General features: G+C 40.2%; 1 protein-coding gene across 2 annotated transcripts in view; it reads left to right on the top strand.

Annotated features, from left to right (window-relative positions):
* SSR3 (signal sequence receptor subunit 3) overlaps nt 1-16641 on the top strand; it is a 64953-nt gene that overhangs the window by 39127 nt on the left and 9185 nt on the right. For both annotated transcript variants that reach the window (XM_030822748.1, XM_003256338.4), the window contains exons 2-5: nt 8310-8430; nt 8702-9085; nt 10262-10388; nt 15305-15403. In XM_030822748.1, the coding sequence (XP_030678608.1) occupies nt 8953-9085; nt 10262-10388; nt 15305-15403 (359 nt within the window). In that variant the 5' untranslated portion in view covers nt 8310-8430; nt 8702-8952. The remainder of the gene's footprint in view (nt 1-8309; nt 8431-8701; nt 9086-10261; nt 10389-15304; nt 15404-16641) is intronic.

Here is a 16641-nt window from a genome sequence, read left to right as displayed (position 1 = left end):
TATCTGAACAAGTTATCTCCATTTTGCCAAAATTATTGCCAGTGTGGCACTACTTATTGACTGGAGCCACCGGAGTTTTACCCCTGACCATTTCATATTTGTATGAGTGGGCAGACCCACCCCAAGAATCAGAGCGGGACAGTGGAGTCAAAGCAGGGGCCAGAGAAGGAGCTGTCAGAGAGGTAGGAGGAGAACCAGGGGTTCCTCCAGTTTCACTGGAGATGAGAGAACAGAAACTTTTGAGAGGATGAAATATTCAATGGTGCTAAATGCTGAAGACAGGTAAAGTGGTTAAAAATGAAGGAAAGAAGGTTGGATTTGGTGATTTAGTAGGTCATTTCTGGAGCAGATTCAGAAGAGAGGGCAGGAGTGAAATTCAGGTTGCAATATGGTAAGAAATGATTGGGAAGTGAGTCTGAACAAACTCTTTTATTCTTTGTTAGCCAAAAGCAGGTGGAAACTTTAGGTATGCAGTAGAGCTGAGGGGAAGTGTGTGCATGCACCTGTGCATGTTTAGGAAGTGTGTTTGTGGAGAAAATGAGAAAGCTGTGTAGGCTTAAAAGTTCAACAGGAGGCAACACATCAGGAGAAAAAAGAAGACAATTTACCCTGTACCAGCCATGGTGTTGGGCCTCACATTACTTGTTTCATTTAATGCTTACAGCAACCTTGTGAACCTTGTGAGAGAAGTGAACCTCAGAGAAAGTAAGCAATTTGCCTGAGACAACACAGCTATTGTTGTGACAGATTAAACAGACAGGTCTTTCTGATTCTAAAGATCTATAAGCTGTATGCATGGAGAAAAGGATTTTAGTACAGAAAGGCCCTAGAGGGAGGTGGTTGGAGTTGGAATAAAAAATATGGGTTCTTGTTACAGAGGCAAAGGAAGGTGGAATTTGGAAACGCTGTAAAGGGATTAGAACTTAATTTCATTTTATTTCTTATATAAAAACACAGTAGGCTGGGCAGCTGGCATAGGTGTCCGGCTAGGTTTCTATGAGATGTTGATGATTCCATTGATCCCATGGTGACAGAAGCACATACTCCTCTTTTCTTATTCCCTTATTGTGTCTGGTTTTGATCATTCCCCTAAATACTTCATAGAATGATTTGAAAATTGTAATACTGGGCCCTTTTATGACTGTGAACTTGCATGCTATATTAGTTCGTTTCATGCTGCTGATAAAGACATACCCGAAACTGGGAACAAAAAGAGGTTTAATTGGACTTACAATTCCACATGGCTGGGGAGGCTTCAGAATCAGGGCAGGAGATGAAAGGCACTTCTTACATGGCAGTGGCAAGAGAAAAACCAGGAGGAAGCAAACGCAGAAACGTCTGATAAACTCATCAGATTTTGTGAGACTTATCACTAACATGAGACTAGCATGGGAAAGACCGGTGCCCATGATTCAATTACCTCCCCCTGGGTCCCTCCTACAACACGTGGGAATTCTGGGAGATATGATTCAAGTTGACGTTTGGACACAGCCAAACGATATCATCCCATCCCTGGCCCCTCCAAATCTCATGTCCTTACGTTTCAAAATCAATCATGCCTTTCCAACAGTCCCCAAAGTCTTAACTCATTTCGGCATTATCAGTCCAAAGTCTCATCTGAGACAAGGCAAGTCCCTTCTGCCTATAAGCATGTAAAATCAAAAGCAAGCTAGTTACTTCCTAGATACAAGGGGGATACAGGTATTGAGTAAATACAGCCATTCCAAATGGGAGAAATTGGGCAAAACAAAGGAGTTACAGGGCCCATGCAAGTCCAAAATCAAGCAGGGTAGTCAAATTTTAAAGCTCCAAAATGATCTCCTTTAACTCCAGGTCTCACATCCAGGTCACGCTGATGCAAGAGGTGGGTGCCCATGGTCTTGGGCAGCTCCGCCTATGTGGTTTTGCAGGGTACAGCCTCCCTCCCGGCTACTTTCATGGGCTAGCATTGAGTGTCTGCAGCTTTTCCAGGCACATGGTGCAAGCTTTTGGTGGATCTATCATTCTGGGGTCTGGAGGATGGTGGCCCCCTTTTCATAGCTCCACTAGGCAGTGCCCCAGTAGGACTCTGTGTGGGGGCTCTGACCCCACATTTCCCTTCTGCACTGCCCTAGCAGAGGTTCTCCATGAGGGCCCAGCCCCTGCGTGAACTTTTGCTTGGGCATCCAGACATTTATATACATCTTCTGAAATCTAGGTGGAGGTTCCCAGACCTCAATTCTTGACTTCTGTGCACCCACACACAGTCTCAACACCACATGAAAGCTGCCAAGGCCTGGGGCTCCACCCTTTGAAGCCACAGCCCGAGGTGTACATTGGCCCCTTTCAGCCATGGCTGGAGTGGCTGGGACACAGGGCACCAAGTTCCTAGGCTGCCCACAGCATGGGGATCCTGGGCCTGTCCCATGAAACCTCTTTTTCCTCCTGGGCCTCAGAGCCTATGATGGGAGGGGCTGCCCTGAATGTCTCTGACATGGCCAGGAGACATTTTCCCCATGGTTTTAGGGATTAACATTAGACTCCTTGCTACTTATGCAAATTTCTGCAGATGGTTTGAATTTCTCCTCAAAAAATGGGTTTTACTTTTCTACTGCATAGCCAAGCTGCAAATTTTCTGAAATTTTATGCTCCGTTTCCCTTTTAAAACAGAATGCTTTTAACAGCACTCAAGTCACATTTTGAATGCTTTGATGCTTAGAAATTTCTTCTGCCAAGTACCCTAAATCATCTCTCTCAAGTTCAAAGTTCCACACATGTCTAGGGCAGGGGCAAAATGTCACTAATCTCTTTGCTAAAACATAACAAGAGTGGCCTTTGCTTCAGTTCCCAACAAGTTCCTCATCTCTATCTGAGACCACTTCAGCCTGGACCTTATTGTTCATATCAGCATTTTGGTCAAAGCCATTCATTCATCAAGACTCTAGAAAGTTCCAAACTTTCTCATATTTTCCTGTCTTTTTCTGAGGCCTCCAAATGGTTCCAACCTCTGCCCATTACCCAGTTCCAAAGTTGCTTCCACATTTTTGGGTATCTTTTCAGCAACCGGTACTGATTGCCAATTTACTGTATTAGTTCATTTTCACACTGCTGATGAAGACATACCTGAAACTAGGAACAAAAAGAAGTTTAATTTGACTTACAGTTCCACATGGTTAGGGAGGACTCAGAATCATGGCAGGAAGTGAAAGACACTTTTTTTTTTTTTTTTTTTGAGATGGAGTTTCACTCTTGTTGCCCAGGCTGGAGTGCAATGGCTCAGTCTTGGCTCACTGCAACCTCTGCTCCCGAGTTCAAGAGATACTTCTGCCTCAGCCTCCCGAGTAGCTGGGATTATAGGCACCCACCACCATGCCCAGCTAATTTTTTGTATTTTTAGTAGAGACGGGGTTTCACCATGTTGGCCAGGCTGGTCTCAAACTCCTACCTCAGACAATCCGCCTGCCTCGGCCTCCCAAAGTGCTGGGATTACAGGCTTGAGGCACCGTGCCTGGCGAACGACACTTCTTACACGGTGGCGGCAAGAGAAAAATCAGGAGGAAGCAAAAGCAGAAACCCCTGATAAACTCATCAGATCTTGCGATACTTATTCACTGTCATGACAATAACATGGGAAAGACCAGCCCCCATGATTTGATTACCTACCTTGGGTCCCTCTCACAACGTGTGAGAATTCTGGGAGATACAATTCAAGTTGAGATTTGGGTGGACACAGCCAAACCATATCACATGCAGTGTTCCTTTTTCCTGGAATTGCTTTCTTTATTTATTTGTGAGTATGGAAATGGATTTTACTAATCAATTAGTAAACCAAGTGAAATAAATAATGAAATTGAATAAATCTCACCCTAGCATTTGGTCTCATGATTTCATCTAGTAAGTTGTTAGACAACATTGACTAGGGGCTGTGAAACAGAAGAATTTTAAAAGAAAGAGTCCTAAAAGATGAGCAACAAATTACAGCTGGCTTCTGTATCACCTAAGCCATTCCAGTTGAAATTCGTGACCTACTTTGTCTTACATTCTGTTGCCATAGTGCCTGGGTTAAATGTGTAACGAAAGAAAATTGATTTCCAGTGTAAATCTTAATTTTTATTGTGCCCTGCAGTGCTGCATGAATGATGCATATGTGATAAGTCGCACATTTAGAAGATTCTGGGGGGAGTTTCGAGATTTAAAGTATTATGGCCTCTATCAGTGGTTATTAAAATAATATATTTTCTGTAGATGTGTATCATTTTCTTAAAGAAGTAAGTGACTTTGTGAATATCCTTAGGCACAAAGGGAACAGGTTTTTCTGACTGCTTCAGAAGCAATCCCCGATTTACATTGGTCACATCAGTGTTTCCTAAAAAGGAAAACAATATCTATCTTGAAAAGTATAAGCTTCAAGCTCAAAGACAAATGCTTGTTCCCCAAGTGTTTTAATGCCTCATTGAGCTTAAAAATCAATTCTATAGTAAAGTACACATTTAGAATTCTTGAAACCTTATCTTTATTAAAAAAAAAAAATCGCAGCTGGCAAACGTCTCCTGTCAACAGTAGCATATGTGTGTAGTGGAATGGGTGGTTGGGGGAGGAGGCCTAACCAACAATAAGGACCAACTTCCAGCATTCTCTCCAAAAAAACACAGTTTCTTCTGAAATGGTACGATTTTATTTTTTTAAATTACACTCCACTTTTTTTTATATTATTTGTATTTGAGTCTGTCTCCTTAAACCTGGGAATTTATGGGGCAGATTAAACCCCAAATCTGTTGAGTTTGGCTTATAGAATATTTGCTGTTGATTCTAGTTTTCTTTCTGTTTAATCTCTCTATTTCAGTTTGAGTGCTTTTGGAAAGGTGAGCTTTCGGTTGTATTGACCCTACCACTATCTCATGTCCTATGCCTGGCACAGTTCACTCCTTGAAGTTATTTACTTGAATCTTATAGACATTTTGATCTTGTTACCTTTGCCTTAAACCTTTTTGGTGGAGTGATATATAAATTAACAAATTATGTTGAGTACAGTTATTCATCTAGATGTTCATTTATATGTAGAAGTTGTTTATATTATTTATTTACAAGATTCCAGATCTGTTTTGCTTTCATTTTTTGAACGAGTATTTTAGCTTTATTGTAGGTAATGGGGGTTTCTATCAGGTCTACAGAGAGAAACAAGGAAGCCCTAAGGCCCTTTGAGCATCTCTCTAATTTTCCCTTTTCCAATTTATGGCTGCTGGGGAGTTATGATTTGTGCTTTCCACCTCTTCTCAGTTTGCTTCCCTTGTTCTGTATACATCTATTAACTTTTTTTTTTTTTCTGGGGTTTCATTTTCAAACTCCCTGAGACAGAGAATCAGGTATGGAGAGCCAAAGCCTGCTCACCAAGTTTTGCCTATTATCCAGTCTGTCCAAAAATACACTAGGGAGAGCTGCAATGTGACAGGACTGTGCCTGATAATTGGTAGATAAGAAACTGCTTTTGGCTGCTTGCTCAGTGTAGGGCTTTTGCGAGCAGGCATGCAGAATCAGAGATTCCACTGCACGGAGGAGACCAGAATTCATTTGTGGTTAAGAGCATACATCCTGGAATCATATTGCTTGGGTTCATAACTTGACTCCACCATTTACTGGTTGTGGAATCTAAATGAGTTATTTCACTAATCTGAGTCTCAGTTTCTTCATCTGACAAATGGGGATAACAAAATCTTATACCTCCTAGGGTTGCTGTAGGGATGAATCAGACAATACATGTGAAGGACAAAGCACAGAGGTAGACATATAACAAGGACTCAATTCATGTTGGTTATTATAATCAAAATAATCATGATTATTATTTGGATACTTTCACAGGTTTTGCACAGTACTTTTCATGTAGTAGCTTCTCAATAAATATTTGCTGAATGAGTACATGAACTAATGAATTAGTCAAATATCAGTGGGTGAAATATGTAGTTTGGCTGAGTAAATCATTTTTCAGGTGATACTTTAAAACATTACACTTAGGGACTAATATAAGTGTTCCACCTCTTTTAAAATTATTCCCATCATGAGATTTGCACTTCAAGTAGGCTTTAAAACAGAGGAGCTTTTTTTTTTTTCCTCCCGACAGTAGCCCTGGATGATCCATTTGTTATTCTTTTAAGGTCTCAGTGAAAAGCTAGCAGTGGCTTTCTATATTGGCTAGGCAACTTGCAGTGTCTGACACAGAAAAATATGTTAATTTTCAGCATGCCAGATTTTCTTTCACAAAGTCATCAGTAATCTCTTATCCATATACCTGACAACAATAAATATTATTGCCTGGAGATTTTCCCCCAATCTGAAAAGAATAAAGTGATATAATAGAAAATATAAAAGAAAATATAATAGAAAATATAAAAGAAAGCCTGAAATTCATAGATTAGACTCGGACTGGTATGGAATCAAGTCCATTCGGTTCCTTCAGAGTTAACTATGTTGAAATGGGCAAAATATATTGTAGATCTTTGCTTGGGTAGAATTTATTACCCACCTCTCCTTCTGTTTTTTAGCACATTGTGTACCCTGGTTGTCCAGTGTGCCATGGCTATATATGCCACATACAAGTGATCCTTAGGTCTTGCTGCTTGCTTTTCAAAGGGAACTAGGTAGCTCTGGTGAAAGAAAACACTGCTTCAGTACTCCAAGTGTGCTACCTTCATAATTGTAATTGTTGCCATTACCAAAAATGTTCTATCATAAGTATCATTCCCTATCATATTTCCCTAATTTACCCCCATGAAAATAATTTAAAATTCCTATTTTAGATTATCTTCTGTTTGTAGTTATCTTTAGCTTTACAAAATGTATTAATTTTTTTCTGCTAGCTTTATTATATCAATTGTAACATTTATATCCACTTCACATTTCAAACTTTTAGCTTTCCTATTTTAGTTGTTAAAATGTTTTTCTCAGGCATAATTCTTTTTAATCTCATCCTTATCATTTCTTCTTTTCTTCTTTGAAAAGAAAGATGATTGTTGTCTCTTTGGATCTTTTAGTTTCTGGTTTTTTTTTTTTTGTTTCATTTTGTTTTGTTTTTTTATGGAGTCTTGCTCTGTTGCCAGGCTGGAGTTGGAGTGTAGTGGCGTGATCTTGACTCACTGCAACCTCTGCCTCCCGGGTTTAAGTGATTCTCCTGCCTCAGCCTCCTGAGTAGCTGGGGACTACAGGCGTGCACCACCATGCCTGGCTATTTTTTGTATTTTTAGTAGAGACAAGGTTTCACCATGTTGGCCAGGATGGTCTCGATCTCTTGACCTTGTGATCCACCCACCTTGGTCCCCCAAAGTGCTGGGATTACAGGCATAAGCCACTGTGCCCAGCCTCTGATTTTTATCTTTTATCTTCTTTTTATATCCTTGGTTTGTTTATAAATAGGAAGAAGAAAATCTAGTTATAGAGACAGATCCAAAAAATTTTATTTATGAATTGGTCATAGATGGAGAAGGAAAAAAATAATTAGTGTTGAAACCCACCATTTTAACCAGAGCAAATGGGTTTAAAAGAATGCAACTTAGTGAGATAGGAAAAACTGGGGGAGGAGCATGTTGTAAGAGAAAATAATAATTTCTTTTTCTATCACTACCATGTAATAAAATAAAGAGCATTTTTAACATCAAAAAAGACATAAACCCAGATATTTTAAAATGAATACTTTTGATTTTCTGAAAAATTCACTAGATGGTCTTTTTTTTCCTTTTTCATTTTGTGGCGAATTAATGAAAACTTCTGGCATTAAGGAATACTTGCAGTAGATAATGGAAGGATTTATATTTCAGGAAAACTCACTCTGGTACCAGTATAGAGAATAGATTGGAAAAGATTGAAGACAAAAGCCCAATTAGGACTAGTAATAGGAAGCTGTGGAGGTAGATTACAATTTGGATACTATGAGGAAGAAAGATATCTACCAAACGGTTAATAAGGAGGCTGGAGGTTGAGGAAGTTGTGCCTAATGCACTGGAGTGTTCTCAGTAATCAAAAGCAGCATTTGCTGGGAGTGATGTGGTTGAATTTTTTTTTTTGAAGAAAAAATGAGAATGTGTTGAGTTAAAAATGGAATCTAGCTGTTTTAATAGGTATACTTAATCTTTCTGAGCTTCAGAGAAGGAGTCCTGCCTAGCCAACCTGTTCTTAGTATTATGTTTTATTTAGCATGGCTTTGGAAGCCACAAAACTCTATATGTCTAGCTGAAATAAAATAAAATAGTAGTAACTTGTATCAGACATATATTAAATATTGCCTTCATCAATGAGATCATGAGTTTCTTAAAAGCAGGAGTCCCGTTTTCTTCTTCCTACAGAGGTGGCCTATTGTTTAGTGAAAAGAGCCCACGCCTTGGGGACTCACACCGCAGGTCTACGACCCTCAGGCTCTTCATCTGCAATGGCGGTAATGATGCGCACGTCATAAGATTCTTCAAGGTATTTAATGAAATAAAGGATGTGTAAAGGAGAAGGGATTTTACATGAGTTAGCTATACCTTTGTCTTCTTTCTTCTTCAATGTACTCAGTCCTGGGTACGCACAGAGGGCACTAATGGCGTGGGGCCAGAAGAGCTTTTAATTTTGGAATTCTGAAGAACTAAGAACTCAAGAGTCTGTCAGCAGCTCTGAAGTGAAATATCAATAAAGTTTTGTTAATTTTTTTTTTTAAAGCACGGACTAAACTACAAATCCCTTCTCTCTCCTCCAGGTGGACGTGTCACGTGGCTCGTCAGGAATCCGGAAGTCTGGCCCGTTCGCCCAATCACGCCCGGGAGCCTATCTAGCGGCGCCAGGCTGGCCAATCCTGGGGACGCTTGCTCTTCGCCAAACCGGGTCCCGCCTCCGCGCGCCGCGCTGACGGGTCGTTAGCGGATACGGCGCCCGCAGGGGCGGAGTCAGGGGCCTTTGCCCGCCTTGGCGGTCGGCTCTACGTTTCCGGTTCTCGCCTCCTGCTCCGCCATGGCTCCCAAAGGCAGCTCCAAACAGCAGTCTGAGGAGGACCTGCTCCTGCAGGATTTCAGCCGCAATCTCTCGGCGAAGTCGTCTGCGCTCTTCTTCGGGAACGCGTTCATCGTGTCTGCCATCCCCATCTGTGAGTGCTGGGAGCGAGGCGGGTTAGGCAGGCCGCTGGCTGGTCGGGCTGGGCGGGGACGTGGCAGGACCCGGCGAGCAGGCAAGGCGCGGGTGCCGGGGGTCGGCAATCTCTCCAGCTCCCTTGAGCTGGGGGAGGCACGGAGCCTCTTCTTTGGGCACAGTGTTGTCGCCTGGGATTGTCCTGTGCAGCACTCGGGGAGGTCACTTGTTAAAAGTACGCACGTTCCCGAGCTCCACCCCGGGAGAAGGTGGTTAACTAGTTCTGGTTTGGCGGCCCCGAATCTGTATTTAAACAGACAAACTCAAGCATACTGTTTGTGCCCTTTTCCATACAACTGTTGCTTGCCGTTACGAAATTTTAAACTTATATTATTACTTATTTTGCATAAATTAATTAGATGAGAAACCCATGAAGTAACCCACTGAATTATAAGTGCGTCTTTACGTGAGCTACTTCACACCACTGCATAATTTTCCTGGTTTTTGCAAAAAGAGAGAGGTTGAAGTGCCAGAGGTTAGCGATCTACCATGTTTAGACTTTTTAATAATCCTACTGGACCAATTCTAGAATTCTCACTTGGTTGGAAAACTGCAGACTTGGACAAGGTCGTTTTTAGTAGAGCTCAAGGTTCCAGAACTCCTGTCTTCTGCTGCACTGTTGTTGGGCATTTAAAACTAAATGTATTTTTCTCTTTTGTCCTTACACAACCCAGCGTGCAATTAAAGTGATGTGAAGCCATATTATGGCTCACTAATTCGACATAGCACTGCTTGGAGTTCTGATAACAGCCACGTCAGCAAGGAAACTATGGTTTGGGACTGCACGTGGCATTTTGGAATGGCCTGTATTTCGCATGCTAGTACCCTGATGAATGAAATTTGAAGTCTGACTTGTGATTACGTTGAGCCAGAGTTTGTTCTCATTTTAGAAGCAGAAATCTCATCTGCACTAGTAATAGGAAGGTGATGTTTTTCAAATGCTCTGAACTGGAAAGCTTGAGATTATACTGTTACTGGTTATCTCACTTCTGAAGATCCTCAGATACTGTTGGATTGCATAACTAATAACCTGGTATTTTACCAGGCTTAGCTATAATTAATTTCGCAGGCTTTTGTTACGGGGTTGTAATGTTTTGTTTCTTTTTGTACTCTTCCCCCCTTTATTTTAATTCAGGGTTATACTGGCGAATATGGCATATGGATCTTATCCAGTCTGCTGTTTTGTATAGTGTGATGACCCTAGTAAGCACATATTTGGTAGCCTTTGCATACAAGAATGTGAAATTTGTTCTCAAGCACAAGTAAGTATGTTTTTCAAGTGAAAGTACTACATGTTGTATTTTTATATGTCTTCTTAAGGATCATTTGTGTGTGTTGGTTTTAATAAGCATTAATTTGAGATATATGTATTAATAAACATATTTTGGGGGAAAGGAACATTGATGCTAGGAAGAATTATTAACTAACTGAAGTAGAGACAATGATCATTCTGACACGGCTACAGAAGTAGATTTTGAGGGTGGAATTAGAACACTTAAGCACAGGCCTTAATATGAGGTTCATCAGAGAAAAAAACCCACCAAGTAAATTAACATTTCAGAAGCTAAATGTAATTCTTTGTGGAGAGAATTGTTCTGGGCTCTTCACGTACTATTTTTGGAAGTTAAAGAAATGATCTTTTTGTCATTATTATTTTTTGAGACAAGATCTAGTTCTTGCCCAGGCTTCAGTGCAGTGGCATGATTATGGTTTACTGCAGCCTCAACCTTCCCAGGCTCAAGGGATCCTCCCACCTCAGCCTCCCAAGTAGCTGGGACTACAGGTGCAGGCTACCGTGCTCAGCTAATTTTTTTGTAGAGACAGGCCATGTTGACCAGGCTGGCCTTTTTATGTTATTGCTGTTTTTTTTTTTTTAATTAAACTCTCTGTCATTTTCAATGCTAATTACATTTGTTTTCATACAAGTGTATAAAATGTAAAGGATTAACATATTCTAAGATCACACATATTGTAAAATACAGCTTTTAGAGAAGAAAACTCAAGCCTCACCACAATAAACTTATACCTTAATTATAAGCAATTAAATATTCTAGTTTCATAGAGGTTAAAATGCAGGATCATCTAGATTTAGGAAAGATGGTAACATTATTTCTCAGTGTCATGGTCCTCATTGTCTCATTGGAAGTGGTATAAATTGTTTAATTGACGCCCTTTGATGTTGCTTTCAGGTACACTGTGATACTTGGGTACGGATAGCAGGATTATTTCCCTCCTTCCTTGATGGGGTCACCTAGGTGCTGTATTGCTTTGGAAGTAATTTCTTAAAAGGCAATTGGAATTTCACTGAGACTTGAAGTGCGAACATACTTTGTATGTGTGTTATCTTTTCATCCATAGTTCTCACTCTAGTTTGGACACTGTTTTTACTTGTGTTGCCGTAACAACCTCCATCTGGTCTTTTAAAACAAGTTTAGGGCCCACCCTGCCATGCACTATATGAAGCACATTACCCTATGTAATCCTTATAGCATCCATATGAGGTGCAGGTGTTTTCCTTGTTTTATCCAGTGAAGAGTATGTATTTCTCCTTATGTGACATCATTTGTTTAAATGTATTAAAGCCAAATTCTTCTAGACCCCTGGAATGCAAGTCATCTGCTTCCTTCCTATGAGTCTGGCCTCATCTTTCAGAATTAGGCTTTAACCCTTCTGACTCAGCCCTCACATCATCCTTTGAATATGTCTTGTGCCCTCCCCCGTTTAGGATTAACTTATTTCCTTTCCATTCTTACCTGTGTTTTATTTCGAGACCTAGGAATCTTTTCCAGAGAAATCCTTCCTGATTTTGATCATTCCTTTGCTTTGTTGTCCCTGTGTTAGACTCTTTCGGGGAATGAGGGATAGAAACATGTTGAGATGATCTCAGTTAACAGGGATTTATTTTAAGAAATGGCCCAAAATGGCCTCAGTGGCTGAAGTGGCCTTAGCAGTTTCCTCCCTATTGTTGTGGACACAAAAGAGCTCAGCTTTCATGGCTGCTGTTCTGATGGACCAGCAGAGAAATTGGGTTATCTTTGTTATCTTTCTGCTTGGCAGCCCCTCAATCAGCTGCTATTCCAGGATTCAGCTCATGTGGGCCTCCACTGTATGGGACTGTTTCTTGTGAGGCATGGCCATCTGTGCATCGGGAAGCCCTCACAAGTGGGCATCTTGTATGACCCATCCTTTGTAATACTCTTGGAACTCAGTCCCTTTGAGACTTGTCATTTTTTACTTATTCTTCCTATCATTTTTCATTCATCTCTTTAGAATCAAAGTCATGTTCTTTTTACCTTCTCATTTCTACTTTAGGCTTCTTGAAGACACCCGCCATATTTTATACTCCTTAAAATAGTTAATGGTACATTTAGTTCAGTAAAATTTCAATGACTTACTGACTTAATAGACTCAGAATGGAGGTTTTTTTTTAAGTCATAGTTTTGGCTTTATATTAAATATGATACTAACTTTGAAACTCCTACAGATTTGCAAGAAGGTTAAAGTTCAAAGATCCAGCAAGATGCTGAGTGTGGGTAGCTGTTGGCAGTAGAAGGAAGATGACTTCAGAGTCGACAGTCTGGGTTCCAGTGCCAGCTCTGCCACTCTTAAATGTATGGCCGTGGGCCTAATTTTACCTATGTAGACTTCAGATTCCTCAGCTATAAATTGGGGATGCTAGTGGTATTTCAGAGGGTGGTGAGGATTCATTATGATCATACATGTGACATGTTAAGCATAGAGTGGCACATAATAAATGTTTATGTGCAGGGTTGAAGAGGTTGGGGCTAAGAGAGCCCTTAGAAGTTGTTTTTGTTTTTTAACATGGCATAATTTAAACGATGTTTGCAAAGATGTTTTAAGAAATCAGGTGGTGTCTTTTTTTATTTTTAATTTTGGAAGTGTTCTGACATACTGATGTGAAAGAGTAAAGGAAGAAAAATACAATTGATTTTATGGGTTATCTTAGTTGACTAAGTGCTAGGTCACTAGCTTGACCTCTATTTTGTTTTAGAGTGTTCAGCACTGAGTGAAGTTTATTTTCTGAGAGCTCTAAGACAGAGGGGAGGGCTTCCACTTCTTGAGTTGCAGTAAACCTGCATTGTGGTTGTTATGCCTCTGGTAGGTGAGGATAAAATTCTAGACCTAGAAGAGAAATTGCTTAGTTATCTGGTGTAATGTCTTCATGAGGATTTGTCATGTGGACAATCGGTTGACTGTTTGTCCTAAAGATACATAGTGACAACCAACTCTTTTGAAAATGCAGTAGTTTATTCCTGTGTCCTAACACCTTGATAGTTGGGGTGTGTATATATATATATTTTTATATTAAGCTAAGAAAGGTTTCTGCAGTAAACTGTGTCCATTTCTTTTCAGTTGGTCTTTTGTAGAAAAAGAAGTTGCCTGATGTTAAGTTCAAGAAACACATTATTTATTTTTAATTTTTCTTATTTTTCCTGTTCTCACGAGGAAACATATTTAGTGCCTGGTCTGCTAAAGAGGTTCAGAGAGAAGAATCTCTGCCTTTGGAGCCAAGTGATCTGAAATGCAAGAAACATGAAAAAAGATAGTTTTTATATAATGAAATGAATCAAATGAAGTTGGATCTTTGGAGTAAAAAGTTCATTTTAGTGTCTTAAAGTGTCTCTTTTTTTTTTTTTTTTTTTTTTTTTTGAGATGGAGTCTTGCTCTGTCACCCAGGCTGGAGTGCAGTGGCGCAATCTCGGCTCACTGCAAGCTCCGCCTCCCGGGTTCACGCCATTCTCCTGCCTCAGTCTCTCCGAGTAGCTGGGACTACAGGCGCCCGCCACCACGCCCGGCTAATTTTTTGTATTTTTAGTAGAGACGGGGTTTCACCGTGGTCTCGATCTCCTGACCTCGTGATCCGCCCGCCTCGGCCTCCCAAAGTGCTGGGATTACAAGCGTGAGCCACCGCGCCCGGCCAAGTGTCTCTTAAAAAGGCAGCTGTCTGCCCCCTTAGCAGCCTTTTTCTTTAGGTTTCAGAATTGATTTCCTCTTAATTGTGTGTGTTTTGTGTTTTTTTTAGAACTATTTTTTCCTCTTTCCAGTTACCAATTTGTGTGGGGTAACAAGGTTTAAAAAGTAACTTCATAAACCTTTTAAAAAATACATTATTTGAAACTGACTAAACGTTTTCTTTTTATTAACAACAATGTCAATTCTAACTCAGTTCTTGAGTGAGAGAGCTAAAGATGGAGAGAGGTAAAAAGATAGGTAAAATCAGTTGCAATTTGTGCTGAACTTGTATCCCAGACACCCTTGTAGTTGAAGAAAGATTGAAAATTCCTGCCTTGAATGACCTGGGGCTTTCTGTCCATCACACCCAGCTTAAATTGTCCTTTGGAGTAAAGTTAAAATAATTACTTTAAGATATTACAGCTATTATTTCCACTTTGTTTAAGCCTAGTTTTCACTCCTGTTATGTACTTGGAATTGAAATAATACATCATTTACTAATGCCTTATGAAATTTATTTGTTGAACAGTTAGATGATAGGTTAAAACAAATTGTAGTTAAAATGATTCTTAACTAAATTGTGTTAATAGCATTTGACTTTATTAACCACATTAATTCCTAAACTGTGGGAAATTCTTCTTTTTAAGGGGAAATCAAACACGTCACTAATAAACCACATCTTGGACATTTCTCGAACTTCTCTTTTGTCTAGTGCAGTGTAATAAACTTGGAACTTTCGGGCCGGGCGCGGTGGCTCATGCCTGTAATCCCAGCACTTTGGGAGGCCAAGGCGGGCGGATCACGAGGTCAGGAGATCGAGACCGTCCTGGCTAACACGGTGAAACCCCGTCTCTACTAAAAATACAAAAAATTAGCTGGGCGAGGTGGCGGGCGCCTGTAGTCCCAGCTATGTGGGAGGCTGAGGCAGGAGAACGGCGTGAACCCTGCGGGGTGGAGCCTGCAGTGAGCCGAGATGGCACCACTGCACTCCAGCCTGGGTGAAAGAGCGAGACTCCTTCTCAAAAAAATAAATAAATAAATAAATAAAAAATAAACTTGGAACTTTCTGCTCAGCTTCTTTTCTTGAAATGCGAAATATCATTCTGTTGCCAGTATGAAATATGAGTACGGTGTGTTTCTGAGAGAGTGTGATGTTCACCTCTGTAGCATATGGAAACTTTTTCTTTTTTTCTTTTTCTTCCAGAGTAGCACAGAAGAGGGAGGATGCTGTTTCCAAAGAAGTGACTCGAAAACTTTCTGAAGCTGATAATAGAAAGATGTCTCGGAAGGAGAAAGATGAAAGGTTTGACTCCTGTTTAAAGTATGGCCATCATAAAAGGGGGTACTTTGAAGAAAATTTTTTGATTTTTGCTTAAAGAATGTGGATTTTGGAATTGTCTGAGGTAAATTTTGGAATTGTAGTAGTAGTTGTAATGGAAATAGTAATAGTAATAGGTGACTTTTAGAGTTTTTATTACAACCAGATACTTTTATCTGTGCTGTACAATAGTTGATTTATTCCTCTAAAGAGCCCTGTGAAGTAGGTACTATTTTTATCTCCTTTTTATACCTGAGGCAACAAAGGTACAGAAAGCTTGGGTAACTTGCCCAAGGTCCTGAATTAGTACATGGTAGATCCATGATAAGAACACAGGCAGTCTGACTTGAGAGCTTGTACTTGTAACTGTCTGCTGGAATCGAGGAGGCAACAGAGCTTTGTACAGAGCAGGCTTTGTCTGTTAATAGGTGTACAACCTTGAACATATCGCCTAACCCCTCCAGGTCTGAAGGGTTTATGTGTTAGCATGTCTATGTGGTGGTATTTCTGTTCCTGAGCTTCCTGAGGGATATCCAGTAATTAGTTATCTGTATTGGTTGGGAAAAAGAAAATAACTGGGTTTTTCTCCTGTTGCCCAATTCTGTGCCACATTTGTTAGCCCCTAGTCCCAATTTTTTCTGCCAGCTGCTCTTAGAAAGCTTATTGGACAATCTTAACATCTGAGTAGCAGAAATCCCTGAGTAAACTTGCGCTGAAGAATTGCCACATAGTTTAACAGTTGTGAGTTTGCTTGTTTTCATGGATCTTTTGTTTCAGTATCACGAAGGTGCTTTGTTGGAACATATTTTTTACCCACTTTGCTCCAGAAAGACTTTGTGTGAACTTCCAGTGTTAAAGTGCATATAATATATTTTCTGTATTTAATACGGTTTTCTTAAAATGCATATAAAACAAGTAACACACTTTTAAAGGACCAGAAACCACTTAAAAGGAAGAAAAGGTGGATAAGCAAGTACCTTAGTTACAGCAACTGAGCACTGAACTTAGTTGTGGGTTTCCAGGTGTCAGGGGAAGCATCTGAGGTCACATAGCTTTCATTGTCTGACGAGAAGCAGCATGCAAGTCTTTCTGAAAAGAAACTTTCCTGGCACTGGATCTTGGAAATACTTTATCAAGTGGATCCTTATTTAAGGGACACTGAGTAACTTAATGAACAATGTTTTCTATAGTGGTTTTGGAAAGGTGCCAAAACATTATTAAAA

The sequence above is a fragment of the Nomascus leucogenys genome, chromosome 11 (assembly GCF_006542625.1).
Source record: "Nomascus leucogenys isolate Asia chromosome 11, Asia_NLE_v1, whole genome shotgun sequence".
Taxonomy (NCBI): Eukaryota; Metazoa; Chordata; class Mammalia; order Primates; family Hylobatidae; genus Nomascus; species Nomascus leucogenys.
This window is presented reverse-complemented; position numbering and strand designations above follow the sequence as displayed.